This window comes from Corylus avellana, chromosome 5 (genome assembly GCF_965113065.1).
Source record: "Corylus avellana chromosome 5, dhCorAvel1.hap1.2, whole genome shotgun sequence".
NCBI classification, from domain to species: domain Eukaryota; kingdom Viridiplantae; phylum Streptophyta; class Magnoliopsida; order Fagales; family Betulaceae; genus Corylus; species Corylus avellana.
Genome location: NC_142494.1, coordinates 6,155,095 through 6,174,583, shown reverse-complemented (window position 1 = coordinate 6,174,583; position 19,489 = coordinate 6,155,095). Strand labels below are relative to the sequence as shown.

Sequence of the window (19,489 nt, the reverse complement as noted above, 5' to 3'; positions counted from 1 at the left end):
TAGTGTGTCCTATAGCATTACACTTTCAAGTTACATAAGTTTATGTGCATAAACTTTTCCTACTATAATTGGGAGTTTACCATTTGGAAACCTTTTTTTTTTTTTTTTTTTTTTTTTTTGGGAAAAAGTCGATATATCTCATCAAATTATCACTTAATTGACAATATTTCTCCAAAACTTTTAATTGGAATAATATTCCCCCTAAACTACTAAAAAAGTGGCAATGTCGCCCAATACTAGCAAAAAGACAAAATACTCTAATATACTCAAAAGAAGACAAACAAACAAATTTTTTTCTTTCTTTTAGGAAAAAAGCAAAAAATATAAATAAATAAAATTTTCTAGCTTGGGTTTTTAATTTTAATTTTTAAACAATTTAGTTTTTTTTTTTAATTTTTTTTTTTTTTATTAGGAGTACCAACACTCCGGTTCATATGGAAAAGGTGCCATAGAAGTAAATTTATGGCTTAATTATTGTTAATTAGGTGCCATAGACATCATTAGATCTGTAAAATTTAATTTGTATTAAGAAATAATTCTTCGAGGATCGCATTCCAAACTTGTAAAGAGTCCGCGATGCAAAGTTATGAATTTAAGGGATTGCAATAAGTAACAACCATCCACCAATATTGTAGCTACATATACAGAATCTGGACATCATGTGTCATTTGTAAGCATTACCAAAGCTACATTAATATTGACAATATTGTCTCTCAATCTAATATACTTTTCACAGACACAACACCAACAACGAAGAGATACTAAAGCTATTTCAGACACAAACCTGCAAATCCGAGAATGTTATATTAACATTTAGCATGTATCTCATAAATTTAATGTAATTGGAGGGAACACCTAAAAGAATTAATTTGACAGTGAAACGCAAACAACCATTAACAATTCCAAACTCTACAATCAACAAAACCAAAAGTTTGCAATAACTTTTAATCGGTCAAGTTTTAAAAAAAAGTGTTATGAAAAGATGAACACAAAAACAAAGTATATAAGTTAATTGAAGCAAAACCAAAAACAAAAAAAGGGTTCAATGATATGGAAAGAAATATCAAATCGTAAACCAATTTCATACAATAACTTTTAATTGGTCACGTTTCCAAAATAGTGTCATGAAAAGATGAAAACAAAATCAAAGTACATAAGGTAATTCAAGCAAAACCAAAAAAGGGTTCAATGATATGGAAAGAAATATCACATTGCAAAAAGTAAAATAATGAATTCCAGCAAGTATTATGGATTGACTAGTGAAGGGTTGAATATGTTCCTTATGTTAAAATACGAAGAGCCTTCATGGAAGCTTTTGAAGCATCTCTTTAAGTGTTTTATCCGTTGGATTTGCAGAAGAAAGGTTAACTAACATGGCTGCAGTGGTCGTATGTGCTGAGAAGCCATTGCTAATCATTACCTGAAGAAGTTCCATAGCCTTTGAAGTCTCATTATGTTTCAGTAGCCCTCGGATGATTGTGTTGTATGTGAAGTTGTTCGGTGAGCAACCTGTCTCGATCATTTCCTTGAGTAGGGCACTCGCTTCATTTAGTAGACCCTCTATGCAAAGCCCTTTGATAATTGTATTGTAAGTGCAAGTATCAGGTTTGAAACCTTTGGTAGCAAGACTATAAAAAAGTTCTTTTGCAGTCATAAGTTTTCCAGTAGTACACATACCATCAATCAAGATGTTGTATATCCTAATAGTAATGCACAACTTTTTGTCTTCCATCTCCCGATACAATTCCATTGCTTCAGAAAAAAATTTGTTCTTAAGCAGACCATGTAATAGAACAGAGTAAGTTAGGAGATCTGGATATTCACCAATAGTTTGCATCTTATGCAGTAGCTCTTGCGCAGCCTGAGGTCTCTTCACTCGACACAACCCACCTATAAGAGTGGTGTAAGTGACAACATTGGGATTCACTCCCTTGTTAGACATTTCGTGAAAGAGACTCATTGCCTCGTCAATTCTTGTATTTTTACAATACCCATTGATCAATATGTTATAGCTAATAACAGAAGGTGAACAACCCTTCTCAACCATCATATTAAATGTTTTGACTGCATCATCCATTCTCCTTTGCAAACAATAACCATCAATCAATAAATTATATGTAACTGTGTTAGGCTCCATGCCTCTCTGAATCATTACATCAAAAGTTTCTTTTGCCTCTGTTGGCCTCCTTTCTTTGCAAAGTGCGGCGATCAATATGGTGAAGGTTGTCACATCCGGCATTATCTTCCTATGCACCATCTCTTTCAATAGTGTAGTTACCACCTTCCAATGGCGAAAGTTGCATAGGCCCTGGATTAAGGAATTGTAAGTGACGAGATTTGGCTGAATGCCTTTACTTGTCATTTTAGAGAAAAAGTTCAAAGCTTCAGTTACCAATTTGTCCTTGAATAAACGGTCAATGATTGTGGTATAGTGCACAACATCAAATTCCAAATTCGCTTCTTCCATCTTCTTAAGCAACTCAATAGCCACATTGGTCTCACCAATTTTACACAAACCATTGATTATTGTTGCATAGGTAAACATATCAGGTCCATACCCTTTCCTACTCATTTCACCTACCAAACTCACAGCTTGATTGATTTTACCCTGAAGACACAGCCCTTTGACAAGAGTATTTAGACTTGCAGAGTTGGGTTGATAACCAAGTTTAAAAATTCTTGCCAAGACGGAGAACCCAAAATCCACCCGGTTCATATGGCAGAAGCAATTAATCAAGATATTAAGAGTGTAAACATCGGGAAGAATTCCTAACAGTTCCATTTTTTTAATCAGAGTAATCACACTCGAGAAATGCTTCATTCTTGCAATCGCGCTCAGCAATTGATTGAAATCCACAACGCAAGGCAAAGGGTGCAAGTGAATCATTCGATCAAAGAAGCCTAAGGCATCATCAAGATTCCTTAAGCTTCCAGATCTGCATTGATCTCTCACAGAGTTCAAGAACCTAGCGCGGGTTTCCACATCCTCTCTAGAGCTAAAACAACAATAGAGATGATTTTGAGCACGGATTGAAAGCCTTACCTGATAATAATGGTTGCACAGAAAAACAAGAGAGCTCCTGGATTCAGCAGCGCTACGCATTTTCTGAAGAAGAAAAGCAGGAGCTCTTCTGGGCATCAAGTTATCGTCGCATAATATAAAAATGTTCTTATATGAAAAAAATAACAAATATGTTCTTATAAAAATTCCAAAAAATGTTACTATCGATCTATTATTATTATTTTTTTCACAGAAACCACCAAATTCCAAACAAATAAACACCAAATAAATTATGACATGTATCACTCGTAATAAAAAGGTGAAACTTCACTTTACACTCTTAAATTACCATGCGTGATGCGTCTTGACAAGCACTCAAACGCGTTTTGAGAAGAATTCCCTAAATCTCAAAAACTCTAAATTTAACCTCTGAACTTACAATTTGATTCAATTGACTCCCCTCTGTCAAATTCAACCGTTAACCCCTAACAAAAATTACTAAAAAGACTAAATTACCTTTTGTTTTTTTCATTTGAAAAATTAAGGGTAATTTTACAATTTTATAAAAAAAAAAAAGTTAGGAGATTAAAGGTTATTTTATTACTTTTAATTTTGTAAATTTGACAGAGGGGGTATATTGCATCAAATTGAAAGTTGAGAATGTGAAATTGAGAGTTTTTTAAATTGTGGGGTCTTTTTGAAATGCGTGCTAGTTCAGGAGTTTAAAATGAAGTTTCTTCTTAAAAAAATAAAATTATAAATATGTAAAATTTATACAGTAAAAATAAATAAAAATGACAAAAATAACAAATAAGTTCTTATATTCAATTCTATCTTTTTTCTTTTCTTTTCTTTTCTTTTTTTTGACAGAAATTGCCAAATGCCAAATAAACACCAATTAAATTATGACATGTATCACTCATAATTAAAAAAAAAAAAAATTATAAATGTGTAAAATATATATAGTAAATAAAAATAAAGCATAGGCGATTGAGCCAATTATTTGGCTAATAACATGTTTGAGATTGCATTAAGATGCCATGTGACTGGTTTAGGTTATCGATCTGCATAAGCTACTGATGTTATAAATTTTAGTTGCCCTGCAAAGCCATGGCTTAGGATTGGGTTTCTAGTGGTTGGAAGCTTATGGAATACATATAAGTCTAAAATTTTCAAACAATTTGAGTAGGAAATGTAGAGTAATGGGGTACTTGGGGCAAAGTTCTCTTACTCTCGTATCGTTCCACTCAATACAATGTTTTTTTTTTTTTTTAATATATATATTATGGGTGACATGTCATAATCTGATTTGTATACCACACGAAGTTTATTACAAATCGGTGTAATTACATAGACAAATTTTACATATTTTCCTAAACAATCATGTTATATAGGCTTTTATTTCACTTTTATCTCATCTTACTTGTCACTTAGTTTTATTATTATTATTTTTTCCTGTAACAAGGGATGATTCAATGGTTGGTAGGCAATGCCACATCTATTATAAAAATAGGAAGAATTACAATTTACCCCCTAAAGTTGACAGCGTTTTTCAATTCAAACACTAAACTTTCAATTTTTGCAATCCACCCTTCCAAAGTTCCAATTTTTTGCAGTTTGACCAATTGTATCCAAAATTTTTCATATTGCTCCTAATTTTTATTTTTTATAAAAAAAAAAAAATTTTAAAAAAAAAAAATTGGGGTGGCCATAGCCACCTCTTTGCCCATCTGATCATTTTTGCACCCTCAAATTTGTTTTTTTTTTTTTCATAAAAAATAAAAATTATGTGCAATATGAAAATTTTGGGATAATATTGTTCGAATTGAAAAATGCTGTCAAGTTTTGGGGGTAAACTATAATTTTCCCATAAAAAAGATAAAAAGTGTGATGTATAGCCATTTCTTTTTTTATTTTAGGGAAAACTTCAGTTTAGCGCCTGAACTTTCACGCGATTTGACAAACTCCAAAAACTTTTAAATCTCTCACTTTGGACCCATAAACTTTCAATTGCTCTCAATGTGGGCCCCGCTGTCAGGTTTTAAACGATACATGACGTTTATACCCCTGAATTTTGTATAAAATTTCAATTTTACCCTTAATTCCAAAACATTTTTTTATTTAAAAAAAAAAAACGAAAATCAGGGATATTTTGGTCTTTTTTGGTATTTTTAACTACAAAAATTGACAGATGGGTCCATATTGAGAGTAATTGAAAATTCAGTGATCCAAATTAAGAGATTTGAAAGTTTTTGAGGTTTTTGTCAAATCCCGTGAAAATTGAGGGGGTTAAAGTGAAGTTTTCTCTTTATTTTATTTATTTTAAAAAAAAAAAAAAAACAGCATTCTAGTCTCAGGAGAAAAGTATTTTAGTTACACGAAAGAAATGATAAAATGTGACTGCATATCAAATGCTATTAGAAGAAGAAAAGTTAGAAGAAGTCAAAGGCATGAGGAGGAATACAACAAATTCTTAAGGAGATTTTAGTGGTGCAAAAAGACTCCATGAGCTTTTTCTCATCACTTGAAATTAACAAACAATCTTAACATAAGAAATTGGTACAAAAATACATAAATTGAAACTAAAAACTAGCAGCCTAGCAGACCAATTGGGGCCCACTGAGCATGACAAGTCCATCTAGAAGTTGGGATTTTCATTTTTGACCCTCATTTTTCTTAAATTTTTTCTTTTTTTTTTTTTAAAAAAAAAAAAAAACGAGGTGGACATGCCACGTTACTCAGCGTGATCACTGTTCAACACACTGGTGTGTCCTATAGCATTATTCTTTCAAGTTACATTAGTTTATGTGCATGAACTTTTCCAACTATAATTAGGAGTTTATTATTTTTTTTGGGGGGGGGAAAGTCGACATACCTCATTAAATTACCACTTAATTAGTTGACAATGTCTCGCACAAACTTTTAATTGAGACAATGTTCTCCCTAAACTACAAAAAAAGTGACAATCTCTCCCAATACTAGCAAAAAGACAAAAATACTCTAATATATTCCAAAAAAAAAAAAAAAAAAACTTCTTTTAAGAAAAATGCAATAAATAAAAATTAATTAATTAATTAAAAAAATTAGTTTTTTTTTTAATTTTTTTTTAAAAATTTTATTAAATATATTTTCATCAATTGGGAACATTGACAATTTTTAGTAATTTGAGAGGAGACATTGTCTTAATTGAAAATTTGAAAAAAAAAAAAAAAAACATTATCACTTGTCAGGTTGTGGGTTTAGAGTTAATCTCATTTGGGGTTTATGCTAAAGCTTACATTCACATCCACATATAGATATGTTTTTTGGCTTCATATTATTTGTCTTGAGTATAATGCTCTATTTATCGAGCTTTACGGAGATTTGAATAATTTAAAATGCAAAACAAATTTCTTTAATTAAATATTTTGAGTATAATGCTTTATAGAGATTTGAGTATAATGCTCTATTATTTGTCTTGAGCATTTTTATTTGTTTAATGAAATCAAGATATAAAGTATGGATGACAAATCAATAGTTATAAAGTCCAGTAGCTGCATGCCATTTTTTTGGCTATCACTTCAGTTTTTGAGATACTCCAGTGATGAATATTTTGTATAACTTATTTTACTTTAGGTACCGGTTGTTATGGCTTAATGATTGTTAATTAGCTATAGGTGCCATATCTATATTATGAGAAATGATAAAGGCACAATTTTTTGGCACAACTTTAGCCCAATTTTTATCTTATGTAGTCATTTTTTAAAAATAAAAAATAAATAAAAATAAAAATTCTAAAGCAATATCATCTTTATTAAGAAAAATACCATTTTTTTAAAAAAATATCAAATAAAAAAATGACCACATAAGATGTTACTGGTTCTGATTTTTTTTTTTTTTAAAAAAAAAAAAAAAAATTAAAAGATAAGAAAAAAATTGGGCCAAAGTTGTACCAAAAAGTTATGTCTTTATCGTACCTCATATATTATTAGATCTGTAAAATGTAATCTATACCAAGAAATGATTCTTCAAGGATCCTACTCCAAACTTATCCCATGAGTTCAATCGAAGTATAAAACACATTGCTTCAAAAAAACATTATCTCAAGGATAGATGGCTTCTTCTGCAACCTAAGTTGCCCAGCTCTTTCCAAATTGTTTCAGCACAACAATTTATTAGTTGTTATCTATTCTTAAAAAGAAAGAAAAAGAAAAATTAGGACAAAACTTGCAAATAATTTATTAGTTGGCTCTTCAAAAGCCTATTTTTAAATAGAGAAATAATAAAAATTAATATCCATCCCATCTTTTGCTCATCTCTGTATAATGAATGGTGGAATCCACTATTGAATTTGTATTGGACCCACAAGGGTCCACAATTCTAATGGGACCCACAGAAGTCCATTGAATTTGCCAAAAAAGATGATTAAGAAAAGCTTGAGATAATGATGTGTAACATGCCTCATTCAAGTATATCTATGTATCAAGTGTGGGAGAGAGAGTTGACACTAAATAATGAACCAAAGAGTTGAATACTTTCATCAAATACCTAATCATCTGCCAAGACAAAAAATAATAATAATAATAATTAAAAAAAAAAAAAAAAAAAAAATCTCAAAATCTTATAAGCAACAAGATGGCATGCTTAACATACTATATAGCTCATTCAAAACTAGCCCAATTCAATCACAAACAGAAAGTAAGAGAGAAGGGGTAAGGGGCTCAGCTAAGAAAGGCACATCCTTTGAGCAAAATACAATCATTATATAGCACAGATAATATGTACCATAAACGACTACCAGTTTTTTATAATTTCTTTTGTTTTTTTGTTCTTTACTTTTGGATAAGAGACCATAAATTTATTGCCAAGTGAAATATAACCAGAAAGAAAATAAGCATTTGGTGGAAAAGGTGCAACTGGTACTTCTTTAGCAATTATAATAAGTTTGCCATTATAGACTTCAACAACAACAACAAAAAACAAAAAATACCAAGAAAGTCAACTGATATCTCAAGCACAATTTACACGACTTAACATCTAATAACATAGAAAAGTATCTCTACAAGAAGGCTTTAGAAAACACCATCGGTATTGCCTCTGGAGCAGTAGTCGAAATTGGTAGCTCCCAGGATCAGCATCAACACTATAGTTGATCATTGAGCTAGCAGTGTCAAGAATTAAGAATGGATGTGATCCAGAGAGTGAGAATCAAGAATTCCCTTGAGTTGACTAGTTAACCAAAACAATACTAATCCAAATTATTTCTTGACTCCAATGTACATACAGTACAAGTGTACAACAAAGTTCATTTTAAAAGAAAAAAATAAAATAAAATACAATATCAGCTTGCAAACATGTATAAAGCATTCTCTGCACTATATGATAGATGGTGACACAAACTGTTTACGCATAATATCCATTAACATTTAACATTTAGCATGTATCTCATAAATTTAATGTAATTGGAGGGAACACCTAAAAGAATTAATTTGACAGTGAAACGCAAACAACCATTAACAATTCCAAACTCTACAATCAACAAAACCAATAGTTTGCAATAACTTTTAATCGGTCAAGTTTTTAAAAAAAGTGTTATGAAAAGATGAATAAGTTAATTGAAGCAAAACCAAAAACAAAAAAAGGGTTCAAAGATATGGAAAGAAATATCAAATCGTAAACCAATTTCATACAATAACTTTTAACTGGTAACGTTTCCAAAATAGTGTCATGAAAAGATGAAAACAAAATCAAAGTACATAAGGTAATTCAAGCAAAACCAAAAAAGGGTTCAATGATATGGAAAGAAATATCACACTGCAAAAAGTAAAATAATGAATTCCAGCAAGTATACATACGCCTTATGGATTGACTAGTGAAGGGTTAAATATGTTCTTTATGTTAAAATACGAAGAGCCTTCATGGAAGCTTTTGAAGCATCTCTTTAAGTGTTTTATCCGTTGGATTTGCAGAAGAAAGGTTAACTAACATGGCTGCAGTGGTCGTATGTGCTGAGAAGCCATTGCTAATCATTACCTGAAGAAGTTCCATAGCCTTTGAAGTCTCATTATGTTTCAGTAGCCCTCGGATGATTGTGTTGTATGTGAAGTTGTTCGGTGAGCAACCTGTCTTGATCATTTCCTTGAGTAGGGCACTCGCTTCATTTAGTAGACCCTCTATGCAAAGCCCTTTGATAATTGTATTGTAAGTGCAAGTATCAGGTTTGAAACCTTTGGTAGCAAGACTATAAAAGAGTTCTTTTGCAGTCATAAGTTTTCCAGTAGTACACATACCATCAATCAAGATGTTGTACATCCTAATAGTAATGCACAACTTTTTGTCTTCCATCTCCCGATACAATTCCATTGCTTCAGAAAAAAATTTGTTCTTAAGCAGACCATGTAATAGAACAGAGTAAGTTAGGAGATCTGGATATTCACCAATAGTTTGCATCTTATGCAGTAGCTTTTGCGCAGCCTGAGGTCTCTTCACTAGACACAACCCGCCTATAAGAGTGGTGTAAGTGACAACATTGGGATTCACTCCCTTGTTAGACATTTCATGAAAGAGACTCATTGCCTCGTCAATTCTTCTATTTTTACAATACCCATTGATTAATATGCTATAGCTAATAACAGAAGGTGAACAACCCTTCTCAACCATCATATTAAATGTTTTGACTGCATCGTCCATTCTCCTTTGCAAACAATAGCCATCAACCAATGAACTATATGTAACTGTGTTAGGCTCCATTCCTCTTTGAATCATTACATCTAAAATTTCTTCTGCCTCTGTTAGCATCCCTTCTTTGCAAAGTGCAGCGATCAATATGGTGAAGGTTGTCACATTCGGCATTATCTTCCTATGCACCATCTCTTTCAATAGTGTAGGTACCTCCTTCCAATGGCGGAGGTTGCATACGCCCTGGATTAAGGAATTGTATGTGATGAAATCTGGCTGAATGCCTTTACTTTTCATTTTAGAGAAAAGGTTCAAAGCTTCGGTTAGCAATCTGTCCTTCAACAAACTATAAATGATTGTGTTATACAGCACAACATCAAATTCCAAATTCGCTTCTTCCATCTTCTTAAGCAACTCAATAGCCACACTGGTCTCCCCCATTTTACACAAACCATTGATTATTGTTCCATAGGTAAACATATCAGGTCCATACCCTTTCCTACTCATTTCACCTACCAAACTCACAGCTTGATTGATTTTACCATCAAGACAGAGCCCTTTGACAAGAGTATTTAGACTTGCAGAGTCGGGTTGATAACCAATTTTAAAAATTCTTGCCAAGACAGAGAACCCAAAATCCACCCGGTTCATATGGCAAAAGCAATTAATCAAGATATTAAGAGTGTAAACATCGGGAAGAATTCCTAACAGTTCCATTTTTCTAATCAGAGTAATCACACTCGAGAAATGCTTCATTCTTGCAATCGCGCTCAGCAATTGATTGAAATCCACAACGCAAGGCAAAGGGTGCAAGTGAATCATTTGATCAAAGAAGCCTAAGGCATCATCAAGATTCCTTAAGCTTCCTGATCTGCATTGATCTCTCACAGAGTTCAAGAACCTAGCGCGGGTTTCCACATCCTCTCTAGAGCTAAAACTACAATAGAGATGATTTTGAGCACGGATTGAAAGCCTTACCTGATAATAATGGCTCCACAGAAAAACAAGAGAGCTCCTGGATTCAGCAGCTCTACGCATTTTCTGAAGAAGAAAAGTAGGAGCTCTTCTGGGCATCAAGTTATCGTCGCATAATATAAAAATGTTCTTATATGAAAAAAGTAAAAAATATTTTCTTATAAAAATTCCAAAAAATGTTTCTATCGATTTTTTTTTTCACAGAAACCACCAAATTCCAAACAAATAAATACCAATTAAATTATGACATGTATCCCTCGTAATAAAAAGGGGAAAGTTTACTTTACACTCATAAATTACTGTACATTTTGACAAGCACCCAAACGCATATTGTGAAGACTATTCTAAATTTCAAAAACTCTCAATTTAACCCCTGAACTTTCAATTTGATTCAATTGATTCCCCTCCGTCAAATTCAACTGTTAACCCCTAACAAAAATTACTAAAAAGACTAAATTACTTTTTGGTTTTTGTTTTTGTTTTTATTATTATTTTCATTTGAAAAGTTAAGGATAATTTTGAAATTTTATAAAAAAAGTTAAGAGTATGAAAGTCATTTTATCATTTTTAACATTTTAAATTTGACAGACGGGTATATTGGATCAAATTGAAAGTTGAGAATGTGAAGTTGAAATTTTTTTAAATTTGGGGGGTCTTTTCAAAATACGTGGTAGTTCAAGTATTTTAAGTGAAGTTTTTCCTTAAAAAAAAAAAAAAATTTATAAATATGTAAAATATATATAGTAAAAATAAATAAAAATGACAAAAATAACAAATAAGTTCTTATACTCAATTCTATTTTTTTTTTCTTTTTTTTAACAGAAATTGCCAAATGCCAAATAAACACCAATTAAATTATAACATGTATCACTCATAATTAAAAAAAAAGAAAAAAAAAATTATAAATATGTAAAATATATATAGTAAATAAAAATGAAGCATAGGCGATTGAGCCAATTATTTGGCTAATAGCATGTTTGAAATTTCGTTAAGATGCCATGTGACTGGATTAGGTTATCAATCTGCATAAGCTACTGATGTTATAAATTCCGGTGGCCCTGCAAAGCCATGCCTTAGGATTGGGTTTCTAGTGGTTGGAAGCTTATGGAATACATATATGTGTAAAATTTTCAAACAATTTGAGTCGGAAATGTAGAGTAATGGGGTACAGATGGCAAAGCTCTCTTACTCTCATATCGTTCCACTCAATACAATGTTTTAGGTTTGTTTTTATTTTATATTTTTTATATTTTATATTTATATTTTATAATTTTTTATATATTAATTTTTTTTTTATGGGTGACATGTCATAATCTGATTTGTTATGACGTTTTTTACAAATCGGTGTAATCACATAGACAAATTTTACATATTTTCCTAAAAAATAATGTTATATGTGCTTTTATTTCACTTTTATCTCATCTTACTTGTCAATTATTATTATTATTATTATTATTATTTAAAAAAAAAAAAAAAAAAACAGTATTTTAGCTCTCAGGAGAAAAGTATTTTAGTTACAAGAAAGAAATGATAAAATGTGAGTGCATATGAAATAGAAGAAGAGAAGTTAAAAGAAGTCAAAGGCATGAGGAATACAACAAATTCTTAAGGAGATTTTAGTGGTACAAAAAGACTCCATGAGCTTTTTCTCATCACTTGAAACTAACAAACAATCTTAACATAACAACCTGGTACAAAAATACATAAATTGAAACTAAAAAACTACCAGCCTAACAGACCAATTGGGGCCCACTGAGCATGACAAGTCCATCTAGAAGTTGGGATTTTCATTTTTGACCCTCATATTTCTCAAATTTTTTCTTTTAAACAAAAAAAAAAAAAAAACCCGATGTGGACGTGCCACGTCACTTGGCGCGATCACTGTTCAACACACTGGTGTGTCCTAATTCCTATAGCATTACACTTTCAAGTTACATTAGTTTATGTGCATGAACTTTTCCTACTATAATTATAATTAGGAGTTTACCATTTGGAACCCCCCCTTTTTTTGGGGGGGGGGGGGGGGGGGGGGTGGAAGTCGATATAGCTCATCAAATTACCATTTAATTGGCTGACAATGTCTCTCACAAACTTTTAATTGGGACGATGTTCGCCTTAAACTACAAAAAAAAAATGACAATGTCTCCTAATACTAGCAAAAAAACAAAAATACTCTAATATATTCCGAAAAAAAAAAAAAAAAAAAAAAAAACAAACAAACAAACAAACTTCTTTTAGGAAAAAAGCAATAAATAAAAATAAATAAATTTCCATTGCTTGGGTTTTTATTTTTATTTTAAAAAAATATATAGTTGTTTTTTTTTTTTTTTTTTATTAAGGGTATTTTCATCAATTGGGAACACGAACAATTTTTAATAATTTGGAAGGAGACGTTGTCTCAATTGAAAGTTTGAAAAAAAGAAACATTATCACTTGTCAGGTTGTGGTTTTGGAGTTAATCTCATTTGGGGTTTATGCTAAAGCTTACATTTGCATCCACATATAAATGTGTTTTTTGGCTTCATATTATTTGTCTTGAGTATAATGCTCTATTTATCAAGCTTTATAAAGATTTGAATAATTTAAAATACAAAACAAATTTCTTAAATTAAATATTTTGAGTATAATGCTCTATTATTTGTCTTGAGCATTTTTATTTGTTTAATGAAATCGAGATATAAAGTATGGATGACGAATCAATAGTCATAAAGTCTAGTAGCTACATGTCATTTTTGGCTATCACTTTAATTTTTGAGATACTCCAGTGATGAATATTTTGTGTAACTTATTTTACTTTAGGTACCAGTTGTTATGGCTTAATGATTGTTAATTAGCTATAGGTGCCATATATATACTATGAGAAATGATAAAGGTACAATTTTTTGGCACAACTTTAGTCCAACTTTTCTTTTATGTAGCCATTTTTTTAAAAAATTAAAAAAAAAATTTCTAAAGCAATAACATCATATGTAATCCTTTTTTTTTTTTTTATTTGAATGGTCTTTTTCTTCATAATAATGATCATTTAAAAAAAAAGAAAAAAAAAAGACCATTTTTATGAAGAAAAATACCATTTTTTTTTTTAAAAAAATATCAAATAAAAAAAACGACCACATAAGACGTTACTGCTTTTGAAATTTTTTTTTTTTTAAAAAAAAAAATAAAAGAAAAATTAGGCCAAAGTTGTACCAAAAAGTTGTTTCTTTATCATACCTCATACACTATTAGATCTATAAAATGTAATCTATACCAAGAAATGATTCTTCGAGGATCCTACTCCAAACTTATCCCATGAGTTCAGGCGAAGTATAAAACACATTGCTTCAAAAATACATTATCTCAAGGATAGATGGCTTCTTCTGCAACCTAAGTTGCCTAGCTCTTTTCAAATTGTTTCAGCACAACAATTTATTAGTTGTTATATATTCTTAAAAAGAAAGAAAAAAAAAAGGGTTAAATACAAAATACTCCATAGGGTTTCATTGCTTTATTTTTTTTCCCTTAAAATTTAATTTTTATCACAGAAGGCCCATGTGATTAGAGGTGTCAACCCGGTCCAGTTTCCCGATTTTTGGCCAAAACCGGAACCAGAACCGGGGTACCCCTGTTCTTTGTTTTGGGAAACCGGAACCGGGAACCGGGTCCCGGTTAATCGGGGTCCCAATTACCGGCCGGTTCCAGTTTTACCCGATTCGATAACCGATTCGGCCAAACCCACACCATGTTCTCCGTTGCTCATCGTCCCACTCCCACCAAATCCGAATTGCAACGCCCCAAATTAAACAAGCCCATTGCAAATTTAACGAACAGGCATGTAAATGAGGTAATGAACATTGAAAAGTAGAGTAGATTAAATCGTATCCACTAAAACCAAGCTAAAAAAAAAAAAATTCCATGGATCAACTGAAAAAATATCAAAGAAAATATATATATATATAAAAAAAAAAAAATAAAAAAAAAAACACCAGAAATAGAGAGTCCCTAGTACTCATTGCTCGGCTGGAGCGAGGGAGGCGGTTCGACGGAGTTCACGGAGCAAGAGATGGAGACGAAGCGAGAAATGGAGAAAGAGAGAGTCAGAGAGAGAGAGAGTGGCCAAGTGTGAGAAATGAAGATGAAGTGAATGGGTGTTGTCAAATGAAGAGGCGGAATGGGTGTTCAGTGTTGTGAAATCACTGAAATGAAGAGAAAAAAGGGAAGGAGGCAGAATGGGTGTTGTGAAATGAAGAGGGGCGTGAGAAATGCGGATAAAGGGGCAGAAGTGCTAAACCTAAATCTAAAATTAAAAATTAAAAATTAAAAATAAAGGAGGGGCTTGTGGCGTGATGTGAGAAAAGAAAATGAAGGGGTCTTAGGGGAGAACTGGAGACCTATACCTAAGCGTATATATATATATATATATATATATATATATATATATATATATATATCCGGTTCCGGTATTCCTGGTAAAAACCGGGTACTTGAATCGGGGTACCCGGTTTTTGGATTTTTCAAACCGGCTTCCCGGTAATTTTTGAAACTCATACCTGTGATTTTAATAATAGACCAAGTTAGTCCTTTGTAAGTTGATCGTTAGTTGACTTAACGAAATTTCACGTGGACCAATCAAATGTTGACACGTGACACCTACTTAATTTAAAAAATAAAAAATAAAAAAATGTATTTTTTTTAAAAAAATAAAATAAAATAAAATTGGGGGCCACCCCCTAGCCATTTGGGCAAGCCACCCCCTTGGGCACCAAGCTGGCCACCCTCATCTGGCCGGATGTGGCTCCAAGGATTGGGGGTGGTTTCGGCCACCCCCATTAGGCCAGATGGGGTTGGCCAGGCCACCCCCAATTTTTTTTCCTTTTTTTTTTTTTTAAAAAAAAAATATATATATTTTTTATATTTTTTTTAAAAAAATTTAAATAGGTGCCATGTGTCAACATTTGATTGGTCCACGTAAAATTCCGTTAAGTTAACTAACGGTCAACAAATAGAAGACTAACTTGGTCTATTATCAAAATCACAGGGACCTCCTGTGATAAAAATCAAACCCTAAAAAAAAAATTAGGATAGAACTTGCAAATAATTTATTAGTTGCGCTCTTCAAAAGCCTATTATTAAATAGAGAAATAATTAAAAATTATTATCTATCCCATCTTTTACCCATCTCTGTATAGTAAATGATGGAATCTACTATTGAATTTGAATGGGACCCATAGGAGTCCACAATTCTAATGGGACCCACAGAAGTCCATTGAATTTGCAAAAAGAGATGGTTAAGAAAAACTTATGATAATAACGTGCAAGGCCGTGATACACAAAACATTGGCGTGCTGTTCTGTTTAGCATCACCCTAATGTGTAACATGCCTCTTTCAAGTATTTATGATATATCTATGTATCAAGTGTGGGAGAGAGAGAGTTGACACTAAATAATGAACCAAAGAGTTGAATACTTTCATCAAATACCTAATCATCTGCCAAGACAAATAATAATAATAATTAAAAAAAAAAAAAAAAATTCTCAGAATCTTATAAGCAACAAGATGGCATGCTTAACATACTATATAGCTAATTCAAAACTAGCCCAATTCAATCACAAACAGAAAGTAAGAGAGAAGGGGTAAGGGGCTCAGCTAAGAAAGGCACATCCTTTGAGCAAAATACAATCATTATATAGCACAGATAATATGTACCATAAACGACAACCAGTTTTTTATAATTTTTTTTGTTTTTTTGTTCTTTACTTTGGGATAGGAGACCATAAATTTATTGCCAAGTGAAATATAACCAGAAAGAAAATAAGCATTTGATGGAAAACATGCAACTGGTACTTCTTTAGCAATCATAATAAGTTCGCCATTATAGACTTCAACAACAACAAAAAAACAAAAAATACCAAGAAAGTCAACTGATATCTCAAGCACACTTTACACTACTTAACATCTAATAACATAGAAAAATATCTCTACAAGATGGCTTTAGAAAACACCATCGGTATTGCCTTTGGAGCAGTAGTCGAAATTGGTATCTCCCAGGATCAGCATCAACACTATAGTGGATCATTGAGCTAGCAGTGTCAAGAATTAAGAATGGATGTGATCCAGAGAGCGAGAATCAAGAATTCCCTTGAGTTGACTAGTTAACCAAAACTATACTAATCCAAATTATTTTGACTCCAATGTACATACAGTTCAAGTGTACAACAAAGTTTATTTTAAAAGAAAAAAAAAAAAAAAAAAAAAAAAAAAAAAAAAAATTCAATATCAGCTTGCAAACATGTATAAAGCATTCTCTGCAATATATGATAGAAGGTGACACAAACTGTTTATGCATAATATCCATTAACAATTAACATTTAACATTTAGCATGTATCTCATAAATTTAATGTAATTGGAGGGAACACCTAAAAGAATTAATTTGACAGTGAAACGCAAACAACCATTAACAATTCCAAACTCTACAATCAACAAAACCAATAGTTTGCAATAACTTTTAATCGGTCAAGTTTTAAAAAAAGTGTTATGAAAAGATGAACACAAAAACAAAGTACATAAGTTAATTGAAGCAAAACCAAAAAAAAAAAAGGGTTCAATGATATGGAAAGAAATATCAAATAGTAAACCAATACAATAACTTTTAATTGGTCACGTTTCCAAAATAGTGTCATGAAAAGATGAAAACAAAATCAAAGTACCTAAGGTAATTCAAGCAAAACAAAAAAAAGGGTTCAATGATATGGAAAGAAATATCACATTGCGAAAAGTAAAATAATGAATTCCAGCAAGTATACATACGCCTTATGGATTGACTACAGAAGGGTTAAATATGTTCTTTATGTTAAAATACGAAGAGCCTTCATGGAAGCTTTTGAAGCATCTCTTTAAGTGTTTTATCCGTTGGATTTGCAGAAGAAAGGTTAACTAACATGGCTGCAGTGGTCGTATGTGCTGAGAAGCCATTGCTAATCATTACCTGAAGAAGTTCCATAGCCTTTGAAGTCTCATTATGTTTTAGTAGCCCTCGGATGATTGTGTTGTATGTGAAGTTGTCCGGTGAGCAACCTGTCTCGATCATTTCCTTCAGTAGGGCACTCGCTTCATTTAGTAGGCCCTCTATGCAAAGCCCTTTGATAATTGTATTGTAAGTGCAAGTATCAGGTTTGAAACCTTTGGTAGCAAGACTATAAAAAAGTTCTTTTGCAGTCATAAGTTTTCCAGTAGTACACATACCATCAATCAAGATGTTGTATATCCTAATAGTAATACACAACTTTTTGTCTTCCATCTCCCGATACAATTCCATTGCTTCAGACAAAAATTTGTTCTTAAGCAGACCATGTAATAGAACAGAGTAAGTTAGGAGATCTGGATATTCACCAATAGTTTGCATCTTATGCAGTAGCTCTTGGGCAGCCTTAGGTCTCTTCACTTGACACAACCCACCTATAAGAGTGGTGTAAGTGACAACATTGGGATTCACTCCCTTGTTAGACATTTCAAGAAAGAGACACATTGCCTCGTCAATTCTTGTATTTTTACAATACCCATTGATCAATATGTTATAGCTAAAAACAGAAGGTGAACAACCTTTCTCAACCATCATATTAAATGTTTTGACTGCATCGTCCATTCTCGTTTGCAAACAATAACCATCAATCAATGAAGTATATGTAATTGTGTTAGGCTCCAGGCCTCTCTGAATCATCACGTCAAAAGCTTCGTTTGCCTCTGTCAGCATACCTTCTTTGCAAAGCGCGGAGATCAATATGTTGAAGGTTGTCACACCTGGCATTATCTTCCTATGCACCATCGCTTTCAATAGTGTAGTTACCTCATTCCAATGGCGGAGGTTGCATAAGCCCTGGATTAAGGAATTGTACGTGAAGAGATCTGGCTGAATGCCTTTACTTGTCATTTGAGAGAAAAGGTTCAAAGCTTCGGTTAGCAATCTGTCCTTCAACAAACTATAAATGATTGTGTTATACAGCACAACATCAAATTCCAAATTCGCTTCTTCCATCTTCTTAAGAAACTCAATAGCCACACTGGTCTCCCCCATTTTACACAAACCATTGATTATTGTTCCATAGGTAAACATATCAGGTCCATACCCTTTCCTACTCATTTCACCTACCAAACTCACAGCTTGATTGATTTTACCATCAAGACAGAGCCCTTTGACAAGAGTATTTAGACTTGCAGAGTCGGGTTGATAACCAATTTTAAAAATTCTTGCCAAGACAGAGAACCCAAAATCCACCCGGTTCATATGGCAAAAGCAATTAATCAAGATATTAAGAGTGTAAACATCGGGAAGAATTCCTAACAGTTCCATTTTTTTAATCAGAGTAATCACACTCGAGAAATGCTTCATTCTTGCAATCGCGCTCAGCAATTGATTGAAATCCACAACGCAAGGCAAAGGGTGCAAGTGAATCATTTGATCAAAGAAGCCTAAGGCATCATCAAGATTCCTTAAGCTTCCAGATCTGCATTGATCTCTCACAGAGTTCAAGAACCCAGTGCGGGTTTCCACATCCTCTCTAGAGCTAAAACTACAATAGAGATGATTTTGAGCACGGATTGAAAGCCTCACCTGATAATAATGGTTCCACAGAAAAACAAGAGAGCTCCTGGATTCAGCAGCGCTACGCATTTTCTGAAGAAGAAAAGTAGGAGCTCTTCTGGGCATCAAGTTATCGTCGCATAATATAAAAATGTTCTTATATGAAAAAAGTAAAAAATATTTTCTTATAAAAATTCCAAAAAATGTTTCTATCGAATTTCTTTTTTCACAGAAACCACCAAATTCCAAACAAATAAATACCAATTAAATTATGACATGTATCCTTCGTAATAAAAA

The 19,489-nt window shown here is 32.2% G+C and overlaps 3 protein-coding genes across 3 annotated transcripts; all 3 read right to left on the bottom strand.

Moving 5' to 3' along the window:
• Positions 1-601: 601 nt before the first annotated feature.
• LOC132181716 (uncharacterized) lies at positions 602-3,125 on the bottom strand. The gene has a single exon (XM_059594954.2). It carries the CDS (start codon positions 3,101-3,103, stop codon positions 1,304-1,306), a length of 1,800 nt encoding a protein of 599 aa, XP_059450937.2. The 5' UTR covers positions 3,104-3,125; the 3' UTR covers positions 602-1,303.
• Positions 3,126-8,777: 5,652 nt separating this feature from the next.
• LOC132181715 (uncharacterized) lies at positions 8,778-10,696 on the bottom strand. The gene has a single exon (XM_059594952.2). The coding sequence runs from the start codon at positions 10,694-10,696 to the stop codon at positions 8,897-8,899; it is 1,800 nt and encodes a 599-aa protein (XP_059450935.2). The 3' UTR covers positions 8,778-8,896.
• A 6,610-nt stretch (positions 10,697-17,306) lies between these two features.
• On the bottom strand, positions 17,307-19,297 carry LOC148585300 (uncharacterized). The gene has a single exon (XM_088517047.1). It carries the CDS (start codon positions 19,280-19,282, stop codon positions 17,483-17,485), a length of 1,800 nt encoding a protein of 599 aa, XP_088373173.1. The 5' UTR covers positions 19,283-19,297; the 3' UTR covers positions 17,307-17,482.
• Between the last annotated feature and the right edge of the window lie 192 nt (positions 19,298-19,489).